Source organism: Aythya fuligula, chromosome 14 (genome assembly GCF_009819795.1).
Source record: "Aythya fuligula isolate bAytFul2 chromosome 14, bAytFul2.pri, whole genome shotgun sequence".
Taxonomy (NCBI): Eukaryota; Metazoa; Chordata; class Aves; order Anseriformes; family Anatidae; genus Aythya; species Aythya fuligula.
In genome coordinates, this window is record NC_045572.1 from 11,002,989 (window position 1) to 11,028,139 (window position 25,151).

Here is a 25,151-nt window from a genome sequence, read left to right on the forward strand (position 1 = left end):
TCCTGCCCCACGGTCCCCAGGAGAGGGGCCGGGGCCTCGCCGCGGCTCAGCACTCGGCCTCGGACACGGCGAAGAGGGCACCGTCCTGCTTGCCCACCTCGGCCACGGCGGCGGCCAGCTGCGAGAGGTTGCCGTTGGGGAAGTGCCGCGCCTCCCACAGGTTGAGGATCATGGCCGTGGGGCTGGGCTTGGAGGCATAGAAGCTGAGATGGCTGCGGGGCAGAGGGACGGTGTCAGGGTACAGGAACAGGGACAACTCACTGTCAGCATCACCCCGCTCCCAGGGGTGCCACGGGTGCAGGATGAGGCCGGACACCCCCCTGTCCCAGTCCCCATCCCCACGGCACCTGTCGAGGTTGAGTTTTTGGGCCAGCGTCCTCCAGTCGGCTCCCCGGGCGCACGGCGTGTCCAGGCTGCTGATGATCTTCTGGCGGATGAGGAAGGGGATCTTGAAGGCACTGGGACCCACCAGGGCCGGGGAGCCCACCTCGCTGTCGGGGACCAGCCAGTCCGAAAACCTCGTGTCCTGCAGGGGAGAGCAGCATGGGGGTGAGCTCGTCCCAGGGGTGCTGGGGGGGTTCCCCCCGCCCTGCCCTCACCTTGGCGATGTTGAAGTTGATGGTGAAGCTCTGCCCGTCGCCCTCCACCTGCCAGATCCAGATCTTGCAGGCCAGCTCGCAGGTGCTGGGGCTGAGGCGCTCCAGGGTGAAGGTGCAGTGCAGGTAGGGCTGCAGCCCGCTCCAGATGTGGTAGAAGGGGATTTCCTGCGGCGGGGCGAGGGCGGTCACGGCAGCGGGGACCCCCCCCCCAACCTTCCCCCGGGTGCCAAAACCAGGACCTGCCTCCCACCCTGTTCCCCTTACCTGGTAGCTGGCGAGCAGCTTGCTCTTCCAGAGCGAGCTGGGCATGTCGTGGATGGAGAGGCGCAGGTTGTGGTAGCTGTCCTTGAAGTGCAGCACGCGGGGGGCCCCGATCAGCTGCCCCCCCATCTGCTTCTCCAGCTGGATCACCTCCTGGTGGCGTGGGCAGGAGGTCGGGCAGTGGGGCACAGACCCCCCGAACCTCCCCCCAAAAACAAATCCCGGCACAGGGCGGGGAGCCCCGGTACCTTGAGCGCGTCCTGGGTGTCGCTGAGGCAGTAGACGCGGATGTTGTACTCCAGCGAGGGGCAGGCGGCGGGCGCGAACAGGACCAGCTTGAGGCGCTTGGAGGCCGCCATGCTGAGGGACTCCCCGACCAGGGCGAAGCGCCCCAGCTGCTCCGTGAAGATGTAGCAGGCCTGCGCCTCCAGCTGGCAGTAGTACAGCTCCGTGCACGGCTCCGCGCCCAGCTGCAGCACGTCCTGCGGCACCGGCAGATGCAGCCCCCACGCCAAAAAAAAAAAAAAAGCCCCCACTGTGTGCGTGGGGGGTCCTCCTCCCCATCACTACCACATCTGGCGGGGTGCTCACCTCCCACGTGCCCTCGCACGACTGCTTCTTCAGCCGCAGGCTCCAGTTCTCAGCGCTGGCCTCCACGCAGTGCCCCATGGCCAGGATGGCGGGGCGCGTGAGGAGGACGCCGGGGGGGCCGCAGCTGACGATGGGGCTCAGCAGCGTCTGGCAGCCGGCTAGGGGCAGCCTGGGGGAGGGACACAGGAGGTTTTATGGGGGGATGAACATAGCCGGCACCCCCGCAGCCCTGATACCCGGCGGCCCCGGCACCTACCTCACCTCCTCATGCTTGTGCAGCGTCAGGTAGACCTCGTAGATCTTCCCCCGCGGGATGGCATCGGGTGGGATCAGCAAGCTGATGCCTGGTGGTGGTGGTGGTGATGGGGGAAGGCAGGCAGCAGGCTGAGCCCCCCCCAGCCCTGCACCCCGTGGGGCGACGCAGCCACCGGGCGGCCCCCCCGGCCCCCACTGTACCTGTGTTGGGGATCATGAGGCGCCCCCCCAAGAAGTTGAAGGTGCCGTAGGCCATGTTGGTGTTGCCGCGGGGCAGGGAGCGGAAATAGCTCTGGGTGGAGAGCCGGGCCACGAAGTCGGCGCCCTCGGCGGCGGGCGAGCTGTGGTGCAGCGTGTGCCGGCCGGCGCCCAGCGGGCTCAGCAGGTGCCCGTTGGGCAGCTGGAGCTTGGCGGGGCCGTCCTGGCGCGGGCACAGCGAGCCCTGGTAGGTCATGGTGGCCGTGCTGAGGTCGGGCTGGATGGTGAGCAGGCTGGGGTTGTCTGCGGCACAGAGCGGGGGCCGTGGTGCTGCTGCCCTCGTGTCCGGGTGCAGCCGTCCCGGGGGCCGTGGGGGGCACGGCCCCAACCCCACGGGAAGGATCTGATGGGGCGCAGCCACCCACAGGGCTCCAAAATGTATCAAGCCCCTGACCCCACAGCACAGACCCTACAGGGCGCAGCCACCCCCGGGGGTCCAAGGAGCACCCAGCGCCAACCCTGTGCCCAGGAACCCTCTGGGATGCAGAGCCCCCTACCCACAGCCAGGGGCCCTATGGGATACAAAGCACTGACCCACCACCAGAGACCCTATAACAGCGCCCCTATCCCAGCAGCAGAGACACATGGACACTTTCCAGAGACCCCAGGGGGCACAGAGCTCCTACCCAGGGAGACACGGTGCACACAGTCCCTCCCCAGAGCCCTACCCCAGGAAACTGCCACCCCAGGGAGCAGGGCACGCCGTGTCCCAGCACGCCCGCCTTGCTCACCCGCCTTGCTGGGCTTGATGCTGACGGGCTGGAAGCCAGCGGTGAGGATGGAGGAGTCGGCCACGTCGGCGTCCAGGCCCCCCTTCTTGCGGCAGTACACCAGCACGCCCACCAGCAGCAGCAGCACCAGGCACACGGCCACGGCGATCAGCCCCACGTACAGCGCCATGTCCTCAGCGCCCTGGGCGGCTGCGCGGGGCAGGGCGTCAGCACCCAGGGGTGCAGCTCCGCGTCCCCGTTCCCCCGTCCCTCGGTGCGCCCTCCCCCCCCCATGGCACTCACCGGGGCTGCAGAGCTCGGAGGTGCAGTTGCGGGTCTCCAGCTCGGCGCCGTGGCACTCCTGGCCCCCGTTGCGTGGCGCGGGCTCCGAGCACTCGCGGCTCCGCCAGTGCGTGCACTCGGTCCCGCACACCGACCACTTGCTCCACTCCGACCAGGCTCCATCCACTGTGGGCACAGCAGGGATCAGCGCCTCGCCGGCACCCCCCCAGCACCCCTTCCCCTGCCCTGGGGCCGGGACGGACAGACGGACACACACACGGGGGGTGGGAGGACGAGACGAGCGGGGTGGGCGCGACGCTGGGTGCAGTGGGGCGCAGGCGGTGCCGCGGGCACGGCGGGTACCTGGGCAGAGGGTGGTGCAGGCGCTTTTCTGCACGTTTTGGCCCTCACAGAAAGCCCCCCCGTTGAGGGGCGTGGGGTTGGTGCAAGTCCGGCTCCGCTTCTGCCAGCCCCGTCCGCAGCTGGTGCTGCAGCCCGACCACTGCGTCCACGTCGACCAGCCGCCGTTCACTGGGTGGAGAGCGACCCGTCAGCGCCCGCCGGGCCGGGGGGGACGCCGGGGGACGGGGACAGTGACATCGGGGTGGCACAGCGGGGTGAGGGGGCAGCGCGGCGGGGCCGTACCGTAGACGGTGATGGCGGCCGAGGCGCTGCGGCGGCGAGCCACGATGTTTTTGGCCACGCAGGTGTAGTTGGCGGTGTCGGCCAGGCGGGCTTGCCGCAGCACCAGGCTGTGCTCCGGCGTCACGTAGACGTTGGCGTCCAGCGCTGGGTCCACCAGCTCCTCGTTGCGCAGCCACTCCACCTGTGGGCACGGGGACGTCGCTGGGAGCCCGTTCGGGGAGCACCCACGGCATCCCCACAAGGAAAGGGCACGCGTTGGCCCCCGATGCCTCGTCCCGTGGCTCACCTCGGCGGGGGGGATGCCCTCGGGGGGGCGGCACGGCAGCACGATGCCCTGCTCGATGGAGACCTCCCTGGCCGTCGGCTCCTGCTCGAAGTTCTTGCGCAGATCTGGGGGGGGGGCGCAGCACCCCGTTATAGGGGCCAGCACCCCGTGTGCCCTGCCCTGCCTGGGGACCCGCCGGGGCGGCCCCGAACACTCACAGGCGATGCGCACAAAGGCCTTCTGGCTCTTGGTGGTGCCGGAGGAGCTCCATGCCACGCACTGGCACCAGTACTCCTCCAGCCCGAAGATCTTCTCCACTTGCTGGCGGGTGATCTCGATGCGCACCTCCATCACGGGCAGCCCTGGGAGGGACGGGAGGCAGCACGTGAGCACTGGCCACCCAGGAAAGCTCCCCACGGGTCCCCAGCCCCGTGCAACCCCCAAAAGGGACGCGCGTGGCTCCCCGCGACCGCGGCTGCCGCCAGGAGCCACGGCGGCTGAGCCGGCGCTCACCAGTGCTGCGGTCGGTGCTGTGCTGCGTGACGTGGTCGCCCTGGTGCACCCACTCGCCGTTGCACTTGAAGTAGATCTGGGTGGCGGGGGTGGCCCGGCAGGCCAGGCTCACCGGCTTGTTCTTCACAATGTACACGTCCTCGGGCTCCAGCAGGAAGCGGGGCAGCAGGTCCGGGGACGCACCGGACACGGGGGTGGCCACGGTCGCGCTCTGCTGAGCACCTGCAGGGACACGGGGGCTCGGCCACCTCCGCGGCCACCGGTGACCCCAAGCCCCGCGGCCGCCTCCCCCCGCCGCCAGCACTGCGGCAGCCCCAGCAGCCCCCCCCCCCCGGCCCCACCATCCATCAGCGAGAGGAGCAGCGCGGCGGCTGCGCCCACTGAACCCGCGCCGATCCCTCATGTCCGCACTTAGTGCTAATGAAAAGGAAATGTAGTGTGACCAATAAGGGACATCGCTCACTCCTCCCGGGGCGCTGCAGGCGCCCGCTGCCCCCCTTCCCCTGCACGCCGCAGGGGCCGCATCCTGCCCCGCTGCATCCCGGCGAGGTGGGAGCCAGCGGGGTGCGCACCCCACTGCCGTGCCACAGGGACACGGTGTAGGGTGACACGGTGGCATGCCACGTCCTGTGTCACTTCCCAGGAGCTGGCACACGGGGGGTGGCCGTCCCCAAGTGTCCCCAGGGTGGTGAGGATGGGTCAGGCCATGCAGGTTGATCCCTGGTGGGGCTGAGCATCCCTTGGCATTGCCTTGGGGGCTGTGGGAGCCACCCCAAGGACAGGACGGTGTGGGGACAGCAGCACTGGGGACGTGGCACGTGGTGGTGGCCGTGTCCCCCAGCCCTGCAGGCGGCCGCCTGCCCCCGCAGCCGGCGCCCCCGCTCCTCCCGCCCCGCACAGGCGCCCGCTGTGGAAAGAGTTAATAAAACAGGGCCCTAAATAAGCATTTGATTAACAAACGATAAAATAGCGATTGTGTCACTGAATGAAGCTGTAATTGCTGCTGCTAATTGGCTGGTTAGGATTTAATAAGCAATTAAATGGGATGGAATGCGCAGTAATTAAGTGCCTTCGTTTGGCAACCGCCTGCCGCCCCCCGCGTGCCCGCCGTGCCCCCAACTCGCCGCCAGCCCCGGGGTCCCCCTGCCCACCCGGGCAGCGCCGCCTGCACAGCGGGGACACGGGGGACATGGGCGTCCCTTGGGCTCTGCCTGAGTCTCCTGGGGGGCTCCGTGCCCTGCTGCCCCCCCCCGGCCGGATCGGGCCCCCCCAGGCCAGGCAGCGGGCACTGAGCAAGCCCGGCCGCGGTGCCCAGCGGGACGGGCAAGGTGCAGCAGCTCATTTACACGGCGAAGATAAACGGCCACCATAACGCGCCAGTTATTACCCCATCAGCACTTTTACAATGTCGCTAGCAATTAATTTAATTAAAACCCCTGTCCGGGATACACAGGCATTTCATATTTCACCGGTTTAATGACACCCACCCCCAGCTGCAGCCTGCGGGGGTCACGGCACGGACAGGGGCTGCGTGTCCCCCCGACGCGTGCCGGCGGTGACGGGGTCACTGCAGCCCCCGTGGCTCACCCCACGGCACCCATCGCGCTGCTGCCTCCTTCCTGTGCACCCCTGGGTGCCGGCACGTGGGGCCCCACGCTGTGATGGGGGGCCTGCGATGGGCAGAAAGGCAACCCAGCACCAAAGGCTTTATTTCTGAGCTAAGTGGGTTGCTCTCACAGCAATAAAGCTGCCGGGCTGCGGCTGGCACGTGGGTTAATGGGCTCGTGGCGCTCCAGGGCTCTGCCCTTAATCACACACGGAATGAGCACGGAGGGTGCTGAGCTGGGCACTGCCCGTTGTGGACAACAAGAGGGGTGGGGGGCGGCAGCTCCATGGGTGGGTGCAGCATGGTCAGGACCCCCCACCCCGGCTCCCCACTCAGCGGGGCCACCAGCGCCTCAAGGGCAGGGTGGGACGGGCACTGAGCACACGGCAGACCCCCGGAGCCCCCCAGAGGGACACCATCCTGCTGCTTAGCACCGTGCTGAGCACCAGGGGGGCTCTACCACGCTGTCACCCAGTCGAGGCACTGATGGTCTTCGGCCATGGGCAGGGCTGGGGGACGGAGCTGGCCTGGAACCCTGGCAAGGGAGCGGGGGGACCACGCTGTGGGCCCCCCCCAAACCCCACGGGCACCCCAAGCACATCGTGGCTCTCTCCGATGCACCACGGGCACCCCACAGCACGGCCACCCAAACCCAGCGTGCCCCCCACGCACACCACAGACACCCCCACGTCCTGCGGGCGTCCCACAGACCGCGGGCACCCCACCCCACCCCACCCCACCCCACCCGCCGTGGGCGTCCCGTGCAGCGTGGGCACCATCGGGCCCCCCACGCGGCGCTGCGCCGGGCTCCCACACCGCGCGGCCTCGCCGCTCACCTGCCGCTGCGTCGCCATGGAAACAGGCGAGATGCTTATGTCACCTTGGCAAAGGGAGCCGCCTAACTTCAGGAGGGTGGGGGACACGGGGACCGGGGGGGGGACAGGGGGGTGCTGGTCCCGCTCGTCACGGCCCCGGCCAGCCGCTGTCTCGGCAGCGGAACGGGTAATTGGGACGGCGGCGCGCTACCAGCGCCGATAAATCACCGCCGGTAAACCTAGTGCATTAAGCGGGGCTTTATTATCAATTATCCCCCACCCACGTGGGCTAACGAGCGCAGCGGCGGGCCTAACAAAGGGGCAGCGTGCCGGGGAAACTCGGGGTGTGGAGGGGGTGCTGCGGGGCTGGCCACCCCCTGCCCTCCCAGGGGGGATGTGGGCTCCCGGCCCTGCCACGCGCAGCCCCCCCTGCTCCCTGCGCCCCCCCCCCAAGGTGCTGCCACCCCTGGGGGCCCTCCACGTAGCGCCAGAGCCCCCCAGCACCAAACACCGGGTGCACTGCAGCCACTGGGCAGGGTGACACTGCAGGGTGCCCCAGTGGGGAGGGGACCCTGCCAGAACCCATCACGCCCCCACCCCGGGGCCGTGCCCCCCACCGCCCAGCTTGGCCCCACTGCTCCTCAAGGGACTGATCCTGCTCCCAGCATCAGTTCCGAGCTCCCCGGCGGTGCTGAGCGCGGCACGCCGGTGCCTGCTGCGAGGAGACGCGGGGAAGGTCAGCGTGTTCTTGGCAAGGAGATCCTGCCCGCGGGCGGCCGCAGCAGCGCCGGCCCCGTGCCACCAGCTCGCCGTGCCACCCCCGTCCCCTGCCCGCAGCCCCTCGGCCACCATGGCACCGTGTGGGGTGGGAACCTGGGTGCCAGCCCCTGCCCCCGCCGGCTGCGCCCCCCTGGGGACCTCCCCACATCCCCGCGGGCATTGCAGCCGGCAAATTAAATCCCCAGCTGGAGCCCCATAAATCGTGGCCCGCGCCAGGCCTGGCACTCCATTAAAATGAAAGATTTCCTTGCACTTCGCAGGCGCCCGGCCTGCGCCCCGGCAGCAGGTAATTAAAGCAATAATTGCTGCTGATTGCGCCCGCCTAAACGAGGGAAAGGCGGGCGCTGGGGGGCGGAGGACGCCGGTCCTGCCGTGCCCAGGAGGGCCTGGGGGTGCCAGCCCCGTGCGCCCCACGCAGTCCGGGCACGGGGTCCCCTTTGGCGGGTGCCGAGGTGGCACCGCGCGGAGATGCCAGCCGGGTGCTGGTGCCAGCTCCATCCGGGCAGCGAGCCAGCAGGGTCGGACGCCAAGGCCGGGCAGCGCAGCCCGGCTCCGGGCCAGTCTGGTGTGCGGCAAGCCCCGGGCAGCAGGGACAGCGGGCACAGGGCGCCAACGCGTCCCCGAGTGCTGCAGGGCACGGCCGTGTGCCACGGGCACGGTGCCACTCCCCGACAGCGTGTCCCAGCGTCCCAGTGCCTGGCACCACCCCACAGGATGGCCACGGGAGACCCCGGCGTGCGCCCCACGGGTGCCACCCCCACGGGTGCCAGCCCCACGGCCACGTCCCGTGGCGCTGCAGCGGCTGCGTGGGGGCCGCAGGGTGCCCGGCTCCCGGCGAGCGCGTGGCAGCGTCTGGGCGCTGATTAAGCGTGCGGTTGTTATGAATGAATTAGTCAGGCGGGTTTGCATGACAATGGAACTGCCTAATTACGGATTTTAGCTGATAACACTCTCCCCATTACATGCAATTAGCATGTGCCAGCGCGGGCACAGCTCCGCGGGCTGCACCCTCGCGCCGCCCCGGCGCCCGCCAACAGGGCTGCCGAGGTGCGTGGTCCGAAGCATGCCCACGCCTCCAACACGCCGCCCCACGGCCAGGTTTTGGGGACAACGGGGTGCCAGCAAAGCAGCAGGGGGCAGCAGCCTCTCACCTCCCTGCGGACCAGCTCTGGGTGCCACCAGCTCTGGGTGCCACCAGCCCCTGCAGCCAGCGCTGGGCACCCAGGGCACCCCAGGGCCTCTCTCGGCCCCACCACTCCGTAGCACAGAGCTCTGCTCCCAGCCAGCCCCCGGTGCCCACCGAGCCCCCCGCCAGGACCCGTGCCAAGCCGTGCCAGCCCCAAAACGCAGCAATTGGAGCGCTGCACAGGGAGAGGGGCCCGTGCAATGCGCTGCCTGGGGGCTGTGCTGGTCCGGGCTGTGGTGGGGTTGGGACCCAGCCTGGGGGAGCCGAGCGGCTTTTCTGGCTCTCCTCTAATTGACAGTGAAGAACAAACGCTCTGACCGCGCTCTGTCCCTGCCGGGAGGAGCGTCAAGGTCACCCTCAGCGCTGGGTCCCCGGCCGCAGCGGGAGGGAGCCAGGTGGGAGGCCGGGGAAGGCCCCTCTGGCCACACCACGGTCCCAGGTGCCGGGGTCCGGCCCCATCCCACCCACAGCTCCGTGCCCCACGGCTGTGACCAGCAGCCGCAGCACGCCACAATCGAGAGCAGCCAGGGCTGGCCAGGAGGGGGCTGGGGCCTGAGCCCCCCCACCCGTGGCCAGGAGGGGGTCCCAGCGTGGAGCCAGCCCACCCCGTGCTGCTGGTGGGCAGAAACTTGACCTGCAGGAGCAGCGATGGTGCCGACAGCCGGAGCAGTGCTGGCACCGAGGGTGCAGGGCAGGGTGGGACACGCACGGTGCCATCACCCCGGGGGGGCACCGGACCCTGGGTGCGCTCACGGCCGCGAGGTGCCGGGGGTGGCTGCGAAGGTGCTGAGCCCCGAGAGGCACCGGCAGCGCCCCGGTCCCCTCCTGCAAGCACCTGCCAGGCTCCGCCAGGTTTGATGTAGTGCCAGCCCCACGTGGCACCGAGCCAGAACAAACAGCCCTGGGCAGGCTGCGTCTGCCGCGCTCGCGCTGACAGCTGGCACGGCAGCTTCCCGGCCGCCCCGCGTGCGCCAGCCCTGCCCGGCGCCCTGCCCTGCTGCCCGCCCCGCTGCTGAGCCTGCCCTGGGATGCAGCGAGCTGGGGGGGGCTGTGAGGATGGGGTGCAGTGGTCTGGGGGTGCCCTGTGGAGTCAGGGGGGCTCTGGAAGCCGGGTGAAGCTGGCGGCACTGCATGGCTCAATGCGTGGTAAGAGCCGTGCCCCCAGCCCACAGTTGCCCCCAGGGATGTCGGTGTGATGGGGATGTGCCCTGGGGGCAGGGGATGCACTAGGGCCTGGATGAATTTGGGGGGTGAGCACCAGCTGCTGTAGATGCAAAGGGGAAGGGGAAAGGGAAGGGTTCTCAGGCAGTGATGGGCCAGGGTAGCTCCAGGGACGGATCCTGCCCCATGTCCTTGCCACCCACCAGAGCAGCAGCTGCGCGGTGCAGCCCTGGCCCCTCAGCACCCTGCTGCCCGTGGATCTGCTCCTGCCCATCCCTGCGGGCACCGGGAGCCCAGCAAGGTCCGGAGACAGCGCTCCACGGCTGCAGGCAGGGCCCCCTGCCCGGACACCTGCGTTCCCCTGTCCTGCACCTGTGCCTCGCATCCCTGGGGAAGGGATGCTGTGCCATGCTGTGCCGTGCCGTGCCGTGCCGGGCTGGAGAAGCACCCAGAGCACCGAGGCCCAGCCCCACCGTGTCTGTGCCGAGCAGCAGCCGTGCAGGTGGCTGGGATCGGACGCGCCGCGGCCGGCTGTGAGCTGCCTGCCAAGCGAGAGGCAGCGGCGGGCGAGCTCCTGCACCGCACTGCCCCGAGCCAGCGCTGGCACCGCCGCCCCCCCCGGCTCCCCATTTTTCCCTCTGCACACCCAGCACGGGGCGCACCCACCGTCCCACCACCCTCCGTCTGTGGGTCACCATGGGGACAGCCCCGCTCCTCGCCCGGCTGGGTGCTGGTGCCCACAGCACCCTGCGTACGGGGTGCCCTGCACCCACGGGGGCTGCACCCCAAGGAGGGCAGCGTGCCACCCAGCGTGCTCGGCCCCACAGCGTCCCTCTGCAGACGGGGCCGTGCTGGGAGCACTGGGCGCAGGGTCCCCGCGGTGCCCAGCCAGGAAGGATACGTGCGGGTAGCATGGGGGCTGCAGCCCCCCCACGCCGTTGGGGTGCGTACCCGCTCAGCCCACCCGGGTGCCACCGCGCCTGCTTGGCACATCGAGGCCAGGCGAGGGGACGTCTGCAGTGGTGGCAGGAGGGGTGGTGGCCGGGACCCCCAGGGTGCATAGGAGCCCCCCCCCCGCCCCGGGGCCCCCAGCAGAGCGCACGTCCAGCTCGGGCGCAGCTCCCCTCCCCCTGCTCGGTCCTTTGTCTGCAGCCGCCACTTCCAGGCTAACGTGACACCTGCCAGGAGCCGCCGCCACCGCGGGCACCCCCGCGCCCACCCCGCAGCCCCCGGCCCGCCGTGGGGGGGGTCCCGGCACGGCAGCTCCCCCTCCTCCCTCCGCGTCCCGGCCCCGGGGCTGCGGGCGCACGGGGCGCAGCGGGCTCCGGACCGTGCGCGGCTGCACCAGCACCGACGCAGCCCCACGCACCCCATTCCGCGCCCCCCCAGCTGCCCCCCCATCCCCACCCGGGGGTGACAGCAGCCCTGTCCCCTCCGCCACGGTCCCCCGCGTCCCGCCAGGTGCCGGGGCAGACGGGGACCCCCCGCGCTGGGCGAGGACCCCCCACGCGGAGCAGCTCCACTGCGGGCTCCGCGGGGGGCGGGGAGCGGAGCCAAGGGGGCGAGGCGGTTGTAGGGGGGGGGGGACACGCGTGTGCGGCCCCGCGTGGGCGTGGGGAGGGGGCGGCAGTGCCCGGCTCGGGGCAGGGCGCACAGCACCATCCCCGTGCCCGGCCAGCCGGCACCCCGCGGCCAGGCGGTGCCCCGGCGCTCCGCAGCCCGGGGGGGGGGATCGGGATGCAGCGTGCACCGGGCACGGCACGGCACGGCACGGCACGGCGGCAAGAGGGGAGGACCCCCCCTAAGCCCCTAGCACCCCCACACCCGGCCGGGCACCCATCCCGGGGGGTCCCCCCTCGCTGCCCTCCCGGGGATGCCGTCCCGGGGGTGACCTTGCCCGGGGACTCACCGGCGGCGGCCAGGAGGGCAGCGGCGAGCAGGGCGCCGAGCGGTCCCGGCGCGGCGGCGACGACGGCGGCGGCGGCGGCGGCGGAGGAGGCGGCGGGGGCCCGGCGGCGGCGCGGCCGCGCACCCATGGCGCGCCCCGCGGAGCGCTGCGGGCCGAGCGAGCAGGCGGCCGCGCTCCGCGGCGCCCTCAGCGGGCCATGGAGCCCCCGGCCCCGGCCCCGGCCCCGGCCCCGGCCCCGGCCCCGGCCCCGCCGCTGCTGCCGCCCGCGCCGCGCCGCCCCGCACCGCTCCGCCCGGCGCCGCCAATGCGGGGCGGCCGAGCGCGGACCCGCCCGCGGGAGGGACGGCGCAACAGCTGGGCGCGCCCCCGCCGCCGCCACCGAGCGGGCACGGCCGCCCCCGCCCCGCACCCCGGCACGGCTCGGCACGGCTCGGCACGGCTCGGCACCCCGCTGTCCGCCCCGTGCGCCGCCCTCCGGCACGGCGCTGCCCGGCCCGGGGACGCACGGGTGGGCTCAGCCCTCCCCCTGCACCGCATCCCTGCGGGGGACGGCACCCACGGGTGGCACCCACGGGTGCGGCAGAGCTCCCAGCGGGGGTGAGCTGTGCTCGCCGCCCCCCTCCCCGCACGGTGCCCAGACCCCACTGTGCCCCCTGTGCTCCCCTCTCCCCCAGCCCCTGCTGCCCCCCGTGATGGGCAGGGGTCCCCTAGCCCACCGGGCACCCCCATAGACACTGGGGTGCAGGGTGTCCCCAGCAAGCACCAGCTTGCACTTGGAGGTGTCACAGACCCGGGGACACTGTTTTGAGGGGACACGTGCCACCCGTGGGCACCCAGCGGGCAGCGAGGCCCCACCTTGCCACCACCCCACACTGTCCCCACACAAGCACCGGGTGCCATCCAGCCAAGGTCCTCAACCAAGGCTGGTGTCATGCTGCAGCCTGGGCACGGGGCAAGGAGGGTGAGGCTGCTTTGGGGTGCCTGAGGTGATCCCCAGCCAGCTCCAGTGCTGCTGAGCAGCCCCTGTCCCTGAGCTGCCCCTGTCCCTGAGCTGCCCCTGTCCCCAGCAGCAGGGGCCAGGCAGGGGGCAGAGCTGGGCAGCAGCTCCGAGCACCGCGCGGAGTTAATTTCATTAGCAGCTCCAGGAGCAATTAACAAGTGCTCTGCTGCCTTCAAGAGCTGAGGCAGGTGTGAAGCCAGCGCGGATCTCCAGCCCGCACCGCAGCCTCCACCTGCCCCGGCGCAGGGTCAGCAACGCAGGGCAGAGCCCCAGCCAGCACAGCGCGGCGAGGGGCAGGTTGGGGAGATGGGGATCTCATTAAATCTCCCACCATCGGGCTGCTCCCACTGCTGGGGAGCCCCACACCGATACAGCCACGTGCCAGCTGCGTGCATGGATAGGGATGGAGCTCGTGGGGTGGCACCCATGGGTGCCTGCTCCCTGCTCACCATCCTGCGCTGTGTGACCCCAAACCCCGGCACATCCCGCACGGGGACCGGTGGGTCTGGCAGAGGGACCCCCCCAGCCTCCCTTGCATGGGCAGGAGCCCCGGCACGGCGTAAACACCCTCCCTCAGGCTGGCTCATTATTACTAATGGCATTCGCATGGAAACAGGATGTTTTTACTCCTCGCCGCTCCATCTGCTCCTGCTGAAGTCACCGCGCCACACGTGAGCTCCCGGGGGGCTGCCATGGGAACCGGCACCAGTTCACCTCGCAGCGTGGGGACCCCCAGCCCGGGCTCTGGGACCCCCAGCGTGGCACTGGGGAGGGACATTGGGGTCGGGCTCTGCCCCATTCCCATGCCGTGTGCTGCTCCCGTGATGCGCGGTGCCTCCTGGGTGCCACGCTGGCGCTGGGCTTTGCCGGCCACGTCTCTTGTCACCCTCGATGTCCCTCCTGTACCACGGCCTGGCGTGGCAGGGCTGTCACTGGGGAAGCGGCTGGGCGCGCTGACGAGTTAATAGACGCTAATTAATACAGATTGGGGAGATCACTTTCAATTCTGCTCGCTCTCCCTCTTGCTGAGGAAGGAGCCAAGGGGGTGGATGAGCTGGATCCTGCTCCGCTGCTGCCGGGGCTGGGCCAGCCTGGCCCATGCCAGTGGGGACATCCAGGCTGTGCCGTGTCCCCTGGCTATCCCCATGCACCCACCGCAGGGTGCTCAGCACCCAGTGCCACCCTGCTGGGCGGCTGGACAGCCACAAGTCCCGCCACCGCTGCACCCCGGGGGGATGCTGGCGACGCTGGCCCCGCTGGGTGCTGTAAATGGATTATTACTCGGAGTAATTAAGATGGAATTAAAAATTAATTCTCTTCTCCAGCACGCCGCGGTCGTGGCTAAGCTGCGTGCTGCAGACTTCGTGCCAGGGCTTGTGCCCGAAAGCAGCGGGGCTGGGGCAGAGGCGGTGTCACCCCAGGTGCTGGTGGCACGGCACGGGGTGTCCCCAAGGGGCTCGGCGGGCTGCGGCTGCCACCAGCCATCGCTGCCACCTCGCTGGGGACATCACATCACTGCCCCTCACCATGTGCCACGTGCTGGGCTGCCCTCCCAGCCAGCCCCGGTGTCCGCGGGCAAGGCCAGCACCAGGGTTCTCCAAACTCCCATCAAATATTGAAATGTGTATTTGAGCTCATGTATAATGGATCGTCCTCGTGCTTCCTCCCCATCCATTTGTGGTATTTAAGGAAGTAGAATATTAAACACCATTGTATTAGCAAAACTGCTGCCTGACTAATTGAGTTACAAAGGGAGAAGTGCTGACGAATAAACAGTGCATAATGTGTGGCTCTGGCGAGCAGGATGTGGCCACGGCACCGGCACCGGCTGTGCCCGGGCTGCACGGGTGCTGGGGGCCAGGATGGGCAGGGACTGGTGCTGCTGGCCCCGATGGCAGAGCCGTGGTGTGAGAAACGTGTGGCATGCGGGGCTGGGGCACGTGGCAGGGCACGGCACGGGATGTTCCGGGCCTCATCCTGCACGGGGAGGATGCTCGGAAGCAAAGCCAGGAGCTTGGGTGCAAACGCAGCCACACAAGGAAGAGAAAGATTATGAAAATGAAAAGTAAATAAATATGGATGTTGAGGACCTAATTCTGATAAGAGGATTTTCAAAATTAGCCATTTGCAGGAGTAGATTAACTGCATCTAATGCTGGGGGTGGGAAGGGCTCTATTAAGACACAGCAAACCCCGGCCCAGCCCTCCCCGCGCAGCCTCCAGCGCCTGCAGCAGCGCTCGGTGCTTTTAGGGAGGCAGATTTGTTGTGCTGGAGGGCAGCGGGCTCTGACACCAGCCTGGGGCATGGCCCTGGTGCTGCCCCTTGAGCCCTTCCTGGCCCTGAAGGGTCCCGGGGATGCGGTGCCATCGCGCTGGGACCTCCCTGGCCAGCACCCAGGGACCCTGCTGTAGGACTGGGATGGGGGCGATGGGGATGAGGGGAGCAGGGGGGAGAGGGCAGCAAAGCCACTGCCCTGGGCACCCCGTGACAGCCACCACAGTGGGTGCCCCAGCTGGAGCGGGTGCCGATGCCCCCGGCACGGCTGTGGGTCCCGTGTGCGGGGCTGGGGGCACCTCCGTGCTCGGTGGGCAGGAGCGGGAGGCTGCCAGGGCTGGCGGAGGCTTTCCGCATCCCCCGTCTCAGATTTTCTATCCAGGCAGCCAAGCAGAAATCTCATTACAGCCCGGCACAAAGGCAGCGTCCCCGAGCGTGGCTGGGAGCTGGCACAGCCTGGGGCGGGCACGGCCGCAAGGGTGTCCAGGAGTGTGGGAAGGGGCTGTGCCCCCCCCTGCACCTCCCCACATCCCCCTGTAGGGTTCTGCACCCCAAAGTGCCCCCCCAGCCCCTGCCCCAGCCCTGGTCCTTGCCTACAGACGTGGCTTCTGCTTGCCCCAGGCCCCCGCGTGCAGCCGAGTGCCTGCCAGCCCTATGGGGTCAGCTGCGGGTCCGAGTTTGGTGCCGGTCCCATGGGGATGTGAGCACGCAGGCGGGGCTGGGTGCAGCCACCCTGGGTGCCTGGCGCTCCCACGGCAGCAGCAGCAGCCAATTAATTAGCAGGGCGGTGGGAGAGCAGCCGGAGCCGCTGGGGGATCGATGGGCGCATCGACCGCCTGGGAAACCCCAACCCTCCCAGCAGGGCAGGGGGCGCGGGCTGCAGCAGCAGCAGCCCCGTGCGAGGGGACATCGGGGGGCACAGCGGGGCACGGAGCCAGCCGGGAAAGGATGGGGACAGGCGGTGCCACCGCCACCACCCTGGGGAGAGCGGCCGGTGCCGGTGCCGTGCAGCGGGGACGCGGTGGTGCTAATGGAGCCCCCCCGCCTCCGGGCTGCTCGGAGGCATTTACGTCAAGGGGAGACGTGGGACGCTCAGGATGCTCTCTGTGATGCGCCGAGGTCACTGCATGGGCATAGGGGAGCCAAACCCAAAGCCCTGGTGGCCTGGTGCAGGGCAGGGTGGCACCGCCTGCAGCCAGCCGGAGTGCCACGGCATGGCCGTGTCTGAAAGCCCCTGGGCATGAGGCTCCTGTCCCTGTCCCTGTCCCCATCCCACCCGCCCGCTCCCCCCGCCTGCCTCTGCCAAGCGGGGAAGTGCCAGCCCGTCCCCGCGGGGAAGGAGAGTGCTCAGCCGTGTTGCAGGAGCGTGGCTGCCACCGTCACGCAGATGAGAAGTGACAGCGAGGGACCCTGCTCAGGTACAGGATCCCTGCAGCGCAGGGCAGGATTTGCTGTCCCCCTCTGCCCTGCCTCTGCCTCTGGCACCAGGGGACAGCCCTGCAGGCACTTAACCCCTTCCCACCACGCAAACCCCACTGAGCAAACCCTGCTTTGGGACCCCACTGGCAAATCCCTCTGCTGGAGGGAAGCAGCCCCAGCACCGCCGTGCCCACCCGCCCCGTGCTGCAGGATGGGGCCGAGCCCAGGAGCACCACACGGGGCTGCAGCCCCCCACCCATGTGGGATTGTGAGCAAGAGGGGGGTCCGTGGGCCCCTCTCCCCCCTCTCCTCCCGCACCGAGCGCTGTCTCTGGGGAGGTTGTCATGGGAACGGTGCCGTGCTGCCCCTCGTCGCAGGGACCCCCACCGCGTGCCGCGATGCTCCTGGAGGCAGGGCGAGCTCAGCCGGTGCCCACACCAGGATGGGCACGGGGAGGCGATGGGCACCCATGGGACACAGCCCCCTGGAGGTGCTCGGGGGCTTCTGGCAGCACCCTGAGCCCCCCCACATGCCCACACCCACACCTCCGTCCTGGAGGAGCCCAGGGTGGCCCTGCGGTCCCTTGGGGTGGGCAGGGGCCCCCCATGGCCGTGGCGTGGCACAGCCCCAGCGCCGCAGCCGCGCTGCCTGCCCACTCCCACGGTGAGCCAGCGCCGCTGTTCCTCCCCGGCCCACGCAGCCAGCAGCTCCTTCCCCGCTTGCTTTTGGGGGATTTTAACCCTGCAGCGCCCGTGCCGACAGAGGCAGCAGGGTGGGTGCCCGGGTGGCCGTGTGCTGGGTTTGTCCTTGCTGCCGGCGCGGTGGCGCAGGGTGAGGAGGGCTGGCGGCTCGCCCAGCGCCCGGCCCCGGCTGCGTGCCAGCTGCTGGCAAGGTGACCCCAGCATCACCAAGCCACGCTGCGTGCCCAGAGAGGGGGACGCGGGCACCTGCCCCCTGCCCAGCACCGTGCTGCAGTCCCCATCCCTGCTGTGCCCCACAGCTCCTCTGGGCCCACTCCCTGTGGGTCCCAAACCCTCTGTCCCCAGCCCTGTTGGACCCCACTGCACCCTGACCCTGCATCTCCTGCCCCACTGCCCACCACAGCTCCCCCCGTCCTCGCTGCCCCCCCCAGCTTCAGCATCGTCCCTGTCCCCCCCACCCAACACAGCCTTGCTGCCTGTCTGCTGCCATCTGCCTCTCCCTTTTGATCAGTATTAATTTTTAATTATGATTATTGACAGGGCTGCCAGCTTGGCTGCCATACGGGCCAGCTGCCCGGTGTGACCCTGGCTGGGGACAGCCCTGGCACCGCCGTGCTCTCCAGGCGGTCCCTGGCCACGGCAGTGCTAACGTGGAGGAGGGTCCTGAGTGCCCCCCACCCTAATTTGCCTTCTGTGCCCCCACAGGCAGGCACCCGGTGGGCAGGAGCCAAGGACAGAGCCCATCGTGTCCCCAAAAGGGGGGCTCTGGGTGGGCACCTCCAGCCTTGGGGCTGCCAGGAGACCCCAAAACCAGAGACAAACAGCTCCCTGACTTCCCTGACCAAACCGAGCCCTACGGCTGCGTGCAGGGGGCCATAAAGCAGCCCCTGCCAGCACCCAGCCAAGGCCACCAGCACGGTGTGGTGGGGGGCACCCCAAGGGCAGAGCCCCCCCTGCTGCCCCCAGCATAGGGCTGAGGGGATGGGGACAGGAGCCCAGCACAGCCCGCAGGAGGCTGGGGGACACGGGGGGGGGGGGGTCCTGGCACACCCTGGGCAGGGGGTGCTGGGGCTCAGCCCCATAGCGAGGTGGGGGGGCTGCAGGGGGTGGCCGTGCCGGGCAGCAGCCCCCAGCCCCAATTCATGCTGCCACTGCTGGGCGAGGAGGGGGGGAGCCACACAGAGTAGGGCACCTGGCGGTGCGTTATTGGGGGGTCCCAGGCAGGACAGGACCCCCCCCCAGGCAGTGCTGACCCCCCCCCCAGGCAGGGCTTGCTGCTGGCCCCCCGTGTGCCGGAGCTGGCCAAGGTTGGGCGAGCGGCACCACCGCGTGGCCAGCGGCCGGCAGTGCAGCAGCAGCAGGAGGAGGAGCAGGAGCAGGGCTGCGCCCCCCCGACCCCCCCAGGTCCCCTCCTCAGTCCCCATAGCCCCCCCCCCCCCCTTTGGGATGATCCCACCCGCTCCCGGGCACTCAGCACCCCAAATCCCACCAGAGCTCTGTGCTCCCAGCCCCGCTCACCCAAGCAGGGGGGGTGCAGGATGAAGCCCCATCTCAGGAGACCCCCACCCCCAAAAAAAAAAAAAAAAAAAAAAGCAGCCCCCCTCCAGCCCCTCACGCCCAGCACACACACACAGGGAGCCGGTGAGCTGCAGCCATTCATTGCGGGGTCGGGCCGGGGGTCCTGCTCCCCCCGCGGTCACACCACGAACTTGTTCTTGGTCAGGGAGCCGCTCTTGGTGGCCGTGTCCGCGTGGGCCTGGTAGCCGATGGTCACCTTCTGCGACAGCCCCAGGTGCTCCTTGTACACGCGCCTGCGGGACAGAGGGGGCTGCGGGGTCAGGGCAGCAGCACCGGACAGGACGGGACACCCAAATCACCACCCCCTGCCCCAGGAGGAGCTCGGGGTGCCACCCCCGTGGCTATAGGGCCAGGCAGCCCCAGGACCCCGCTCCCTGCTGCGTTACCCGATGTGGGTCACCCCCTCCTGGTTCTCCGCCTCGCGGGTCCAGATGGCGATCTTGTCCCCCTTGGCGCGGATGTTGATGACGGCCCCGCACACCTCGTCGCTGTACTCGCCGAACATCTCCCCGATGAGGCACAGGAGCTGCAGGGGAGGCTGAGATGGTCCTGCCGGGGCTCGGAGCCACGTCGGGGGTGACACCACCACCACCCCCTGACCCCACAGATGGGCACGGGGCCGCGCTCACCGTCTCCAGCCAGAAGCGGTCCAGCTCCGTGTGCCTCTGCTGCTTGGCCAGGGTGATGAGCCAGCGCCCGCCGCGCTTGTTCTGGCTGTCCTCCCACATGGGCTCGATGCCATCCTGGGGACGGGGACGGGCAGGGGGATGCTCAGGCAGCGCCAGCACACGGACACAACCAGCTCGGGGTCCGTTTTTCCCCCCCCAGCAGCCCCCAACCCCAGGGTGCCTTGGCACGGGGGTGTCGCACCTTGAAGAGGGAGTAGTCGCAGCCCGAGGTGAGCTTGCTGGCCAGCTGGATGTGGCTGTAGAGGCTGCAGCGGGGGGGGGGGAGACAAGAGGCAGTGAGGAGCAGTGCCCTGAGACCCCCCCCAGAGGGTCTCATCACCCCCCTGCCCGGCAGGCACTCACGCCCAGAAGTCCTCCACCGTGCTGAACTTGGTGACCAGGCGCAGGTTGGCCTGCCACATCTTGCTCTTGTCGTTCTTGAAGAACCACAGCGCCCACCTGGGGGGGGGAAAGTGGGCATCAACCAGGCTGGAGCCCCCCCAAACCCCCCTCCTGGTGCTGGGGGAGGCTCCCCACAGCCAGCCCCCCTTACCCGTACCTGTTCTGCAGGGGGTGCTTGCCCAGGCTCTCTGCCAGGAGCAGCTCCTGCTGCTGAGCCCTCCGCCGCCGCCGCTCCTCTTGCCTCCTCTGGGGAAGCGGGGACAGCCCCAGGAGCCCCACAGCCACCCCAATAGGGGGCACAGGGCCCCCACCCCACAGCCCCAAGGGGACAGCAGGGCTGCCCAGGCCCTGCTGCTGGTCCCAGCCCCGTTAGGGGCTGAGCAGGGCCAGGAGAGGACTCACCTGCTCCCCTGAAGCCATGGTGGCCAGCACAGCCCCATAGCTGCCCCCAGGGTTTTTAAGGGCTCACAGCTGGGCAGGACGAGGCGGGTGCCCCACTGCAGCTGGGGAGGGGTGGGGGGCACGGGAGGGGGCAAGGCAGGGGCTAGGGCAGGAGGAGGTGGGGGATTGGGGCAGGGGGAGAGGTGGGATGGGGCTGGGTGGAAATGGGATGGGATGGGATGGGGTGGGATGGGAAGGATGGAATGGGGATCAGATCTGGATGGGATGGGGTCATGATGGGATGGGGATGGGGCGGGACAGAGCGGAAGCAGAATGTGATGAGGAAGGAGTGGGATGAGGAGTGGATGGGGGAATGGGGTGGTGTAGGGACTGGGTGGGATGTGGAGAGGATGGGATGGGGACAGGTTGTGGTGGGGAGGGGATGGGATGGGGACGGGGTGGAATGGGGACAGGGATGGGGTGGGACTGGGACGGGGTGCTCTGGGCACAGCATGGGACAAGCTCAGGACGCCCGGGGACGGGGTGGAGGTGCGGTGTAACGGGACAGTCGGGGGGTGCCGAGCCTGTGCGGGGCAGCACCCCCGGGGCGCAGCTCCCCTGCGGTGAACCGGGACAGCGCGGAGCCACGGGGTGCCGAGCCGAGCCGAGCCGTGCCGGGGGGACCTGCTCCGGATGGGGGGCGGCCGGGCACGGCTTGGCACAGCTTGGCACGGCTTGGCACGGCTTGGGATGGCTCGGCACGGCTCGGCACGGCTCGGCACGGCTTTACTCGGACTCAGCACGGCTGTGCACAGCTCGGCACGGTTCAGCACGGCTCTTCCCGGCTCGGCACGGCTCTGCCCGCTCCCGGCCCGGCTCGGCACGGCTCGGCGCGGTCCCCCCCTCGCATCTCATCGCGGCGCGGCCCCGGCACAGCCGCACTGAGCCCGCCCCGCCGCAGCCCGGCCCGGCTCGGCCCGGCTCGCTGCGCGCCCCTCCCGTCCCCGCCGCCACCGATCCAGGTCGGGCACCGCGGCGGAGCCCCGGGGCGAGAGGGGGGGGAGAAGCGGCGGAGCCCCCCGGGGATGGGTTGGGGGGGGACGGAGGGGCCGGGGCGGAGCCGGGCCGGGCCCGGAGGGCGCGGGGATGCGGCGGGGAGGGCGCGGGGCCGGGGTGAAGCCGTGCGGGCTCTCCCCGCAGAGCCGCCATGGAGGTGTTCATGAAGGGCTTGTCCAAGGCCAAGGAGGGGGTGGTCGCCGCCGCCGAGAAGACCAAGCAGGGGGTGGCCGAGGCGGCCGAGAAGACCAAGGAGGGGGTCCTCTATGTGGGTAAGGGCCTGCCCCCCTTCCTCGCCCCCCCCCCCTCCCCGCGCGCCTGCCCTTGCATCCTCCTGCGTTTGCCCTTGCAGCCTCCCGCCCATCCCCCTGCTGTCCCCGCTTGTCCCCGGGTGTCCCCCCCGGTGTCCCCCGCAGCCCCTGCCCCAGCCCCGGGGGGTTGCGGGGTGCAGGGGATGGGACCCCCGCGGCTGCGCCCCCTGCGCCCCCCCCCCCCTCCCCAGCGCTGCGACCCGCAGGGGCCGTGCCGGGGATGCTCCGGGGCAAAAGGGGTGCTGGTGGGCGCGCCCTGCCCCTGGTGCTGCTGTCGGGGGGGTTTGGGGACTCCCCTGCTGGGGGCTGTCCCCCTCTGGGCTGCTCAGGCCCCGGGGCAGCGCCAGCTGCTCCGTCCTGCTCCGTCCCACCAGCAGCGCTGCGTGGCGAGGGGCCGGAGCGGTGCTGAGCCGTGCCGGGTCCTGGCGGGGCAGCGGGGGCTCATCCTGCCCAGGGTGCGTGCCCCGGGGGGGGTCCCGAGCTCTGGAGCACCCCGAGGCCCCGTCCTGCAGGAGGTGCCCGCACGGTGCTGGCCTCAGCTCCGGGCACCGACCCCGGCTCCCGTGGGATGCCTCGTGCAGCGGCACAGCCTTCATGCTGCCCAGTGGTGCTGGTCCTGTGCTGCCCCGACCCGGGTCTCCCGCAGGGACCAGAGCAGCCTCGTAGGGTGCCGGGGGGGTGCTCAGCCCCCGGCTGTCCCACTGGGGTGCGGGCAGGATGCGGCCCTGGCTCACGGAGCACCAGCGGGGCCCTGGGCACGGTGCGGTGCGTGGGGCTCTCTAACCCCATCTCTCTCTGTTTCTACCCCCAGGGAGCAAAACCCAAGGCGTGGTGCAAGGCGTCACCTCAGGTACGGCCCCTCTGGCTCCCCTCTGTCCCCAGGAGCGCCGGCCCCGGCTAACGAGATCAGGGGCTAATTGAGGGGGCTGATGTCACCCGGCTAAAGCCTCTTATATAACAGGGCCCGCAACAAAGGATTTGCGGCGCTGCTCGCGCTCCGTGCCCAGCTGCAGAGCGCCGTCCCGGCCCCCTCCCCTCCCCAGCGCCCGGGCACGCAGGCGGGGAGGGCCTGATCCTGCCCAGCGCCTCCCTGCGCCCCCCCTGTGCCGGGAGGGGGGGCACTGACGCGCTCTCCCCGGCTCTTGCAGTGGCTGAGAAGGCGAAGGAGCAGGCGTCCCAGCTGGGCGAAGCCGCCTTCTCGGGTGCCGGCAACATCGCGGCGGCCACCGGGCTGGTGAAGAAGGAGGAGTTCCCTGCGGACCTCAAGGTGAGCCCCGCGCCCTCCGGCACCGCTCTGCCCGCACCGGGGACGCCACGGCCCCCGGCACAGCGGGGAGCCCCCCAGGGCCATCCCCAGCCCCGCAGGATGGATGCGGTGGCACCCCCAGCGCCTCGCCGGAGGGTCCGCAGCTGAGCGCACCCGGGGCTGGCGGGGAGGGACACACACACACACACACAGATGCCACCGTCCCCAGCGTCCCCAGCGTCCCCAGCGTGGTGGCTGCATGCGCCGGGGACGTGTGCGTGCGTGGGGTCCCGCATGGCGGCGCGGGGCCGGCGTTGCGCAGCGCTGGGGCGCGCGGCGAGGTGAGCTGACAGCTGCGGGAGCGCGGGGCCGGGAGGGGCGGCGGGGTGGGTTTGTTTTTTTTCGCATCTCGCCGCCCCGATGAGCCGCTCGCTTCCAGCTTAGCCCGAAATAGCATCAGCTGAAGAAATGAGGCCACAGCAGGCACCGCCGCTGCGAGGGGGGGGGGGGGATTGGCCGCCCTCCTCGCTTCTTGCCAGTGCCGGGGAGGGGTTCCCGGCACCACCCTGCCCTGCTGGGGATGCAGGATGCTCCCGCAGCCCCACCAGAGCCTGAGGGGGCCACATGGTGCCAGCACATGTCACCCACCCAGGGATGAGGCTGGGAGCACTGCAGGGCCACATGCACCCAGGCGCTGCTCCCACAGCCCCTTTGCCTGTCACCTCCCGGCTAGGCGCAATGCTGTGAGCGCAGAGTGCCCTGCCAGCCCCCCACACCCTGCCCCATACCACACCAGCCTGTCTTGATCCCACTCCCCTGGTACCCCCAGCTGGAGCTCCCAGCATCACGGGTGCATGGCTGGTCCCTGCCAGGTCCCCCCAGGTCCGGCAGGAGCAGGGAGGGTGTGTGGGCAACACGTGGGGGCTGTTTGTGTGGGACTGACCACCCCACTTCGCCCCCAGCCAGAGGAGGTGGCCCAGGAGGCTGTGGAGGAGCCGCTGGTCGAGCCGCTGCTGGAGCCGGAGGGGGAGAACTACGAGGAGCCCCCGCAGGTGAGGGGCCGGGGTGGCACTGCGGGTGGCGTGGCTGCGCTCAGCCCTGCAGCCTCGAGGGCGGGCTGGCGTGGGGCTGGGGGGCACGGGGGCTCCGTGCCACAGGGAAACTCTCTCACAGGCTTTTTCTTCGCCCACCCCGCAGGAGGAATACCAGGAGTACGAGCCAGAGGCATAATGGACCCCCGTCCTTGCCTCTTCCACCAGCAGCACAACGAACCGCCGGTAGCCCCCTGCTCCTCCCCAGCCAGCCCCGGCCGGTGCCCGCGTGCCGGGGAGGAGCAGGGGTGCCCCTGCCCCGTTCGCTCACAAGTTCTTCCTCCAGTTCCGTTCCAAGGGACCGTGTCCGTGTCTCCGTACCGTGTCTAGCAGTGAGAAACCCGCCGTGTCCAAGCCCCGCAGCCCCGGCGCGTGCCCGAGCCGTGGGCGCTGCCCGCAGGGGCCGGTGTGCGTGCGTGTGTGCGTGCGTGTGTGCCCGCCGAGCCCGGGTTTATCGCCCTGTGTCCCTCCCAGCGCCATAAACCCGGCTGCTCCCGGCGTGTCTGTGTCTGTACAAAGCATGTTGACCTGCTCGCGGGCTGCTGTACATTCCGCTTGCACGCGTGTCCCCGTGGTTCTGCTCTGGTCGTCGTGGAACTATTTTTTTTTATTTATATATATCTCTCTATCTATGGGTGGACGGGTCTTTTGCCTTTGTGAGCCCTGGGCGCCCCAGCCCGCTCCCCAGCCTGCTGGGTGGTGACGGTGCCCGTGCCCCCCCCCCCTCTCCCCCCGAGGTCCCGTAGTGCCAACGCTGTGTTGTGACGTGGCATGGATATCCCCTCGCCCCCGTCGCTGGATGTGCAATACGAGGGCAGCTGCCAGTGACACAGCTGCCCCCGTGTCCGTGAATAAAGCCAACTCTTGTCTGTAGCCCCCTGGTCCTGGTTGTGGGGTCCCCGGGGAGAGCGGCTGCCCCCACCCTTTGGTGGCAGGGCTGGCGGGTTTGAGGGAGAAGATTTGAGGGGCTGGGGCAGGCTGTGGGAGCAGGTCCTCGTGAAGACAAAACTCTTCCCTGTGTGCTTGCTGCTGCTCCAGAAGTGGGCAGCACGCTCTGGCTGAGCCTGGGGTGCTGGCAGCATCCCTGTGCCACCCGTCCTGCTGCTGGCTGCAGTGCTTGGCGAATGGAGGGGACCTTTGGGGCTGAGGACCCTAAGCCAGGAGGAGGATGGATGCAGTCCTGGCCTC

General features: G+C 70.0%; 3 protein-coding genes across 3 annotated transcripts; 1 reads left to right on the forward strand and 2 right to left on the reverse strand.

Moving 5' to 3' along the window:
• Positions 1-46: 46 nt before the first annotated feature.
• UNC5A (unc-5 netrin receptor A) lies at positions 47-11,963 on the reverse strand. The gene is made up of 16 exons (XM_032196936.1): positions 11,837-11,963; positions 4,380-4,601; positions 4,085-4,228; positions 3,888-3,991; positions 3,602-3,782; positions 3,320-3,487; positions 2,978-3,142; positions 2,696-2,884; positions 1,908-2,207; positions 1,708-1,795; positions 1,452-1,620; positions 1,109-1,342; positions 864-1,013; positions 600-764; positions 348-526; positions 47-212 (listed from the first exon to the last, which is right to left on the reverse strand). The coding sequence occupies exons 1-16, from the start codon at positions 11,961-11,963 to the stop codon at positions 47-49; spliced, it is 2,751 nt and encodes a 916-aa protein (XP_032052827.1).
• A 6,963-nt stretch (positions 11,964-18,926) lies between these two features.
• EIF4E1B (eukaryotic translation initiation factor 4E family member 1B) lies at positions 18,927-20,298 on the reverse strand. The gene is made up of 7 exons (XM_032196990.1): positions 20,281-20,298; positions 20,036-20,124; positions 19,840-19,935; positions 19,679-19,742; positions 19,438-19,551; positions 19,195-19,334; positions 18,927-19,041 (listed from the first exon to the last, which is right to left on the reverse strand). Exons 1-7 carry the CDS (start codon positions 20,296-20,298, stop codon positions 18,927-18,929), a joined length of 636 nt encoding a protein of 211 aa, XP_032052881.1.
• Positions 20,299-21,226: 928 nt separating this feature from the next.
• SNCB (synuclein beta) lies at positions 21,227-24,836 on the forward strand. The gene is made up of 6 exons (XM_032196839.1): positions 21,227-21,281; positions 21,460-21,587; positions 22,438-22,476; positions 22,775-22,893; positions 23,835-23,924; positions 24,070-24,836. Exons 2-6 carry the CDS (start codon positions 21,467-21,469, stop codon positions 24,100-24,102), a joined length of 402 nt encoding a protein of 133 aa, XP_032052730.1. The 5' UTR covers positions 21,227-21,281; positions 21,460-21,466; the 3' UTR covers positions 24,103-24,836.
• Positions 24,837-25,151: the final 315 nt, after the last annotated feature.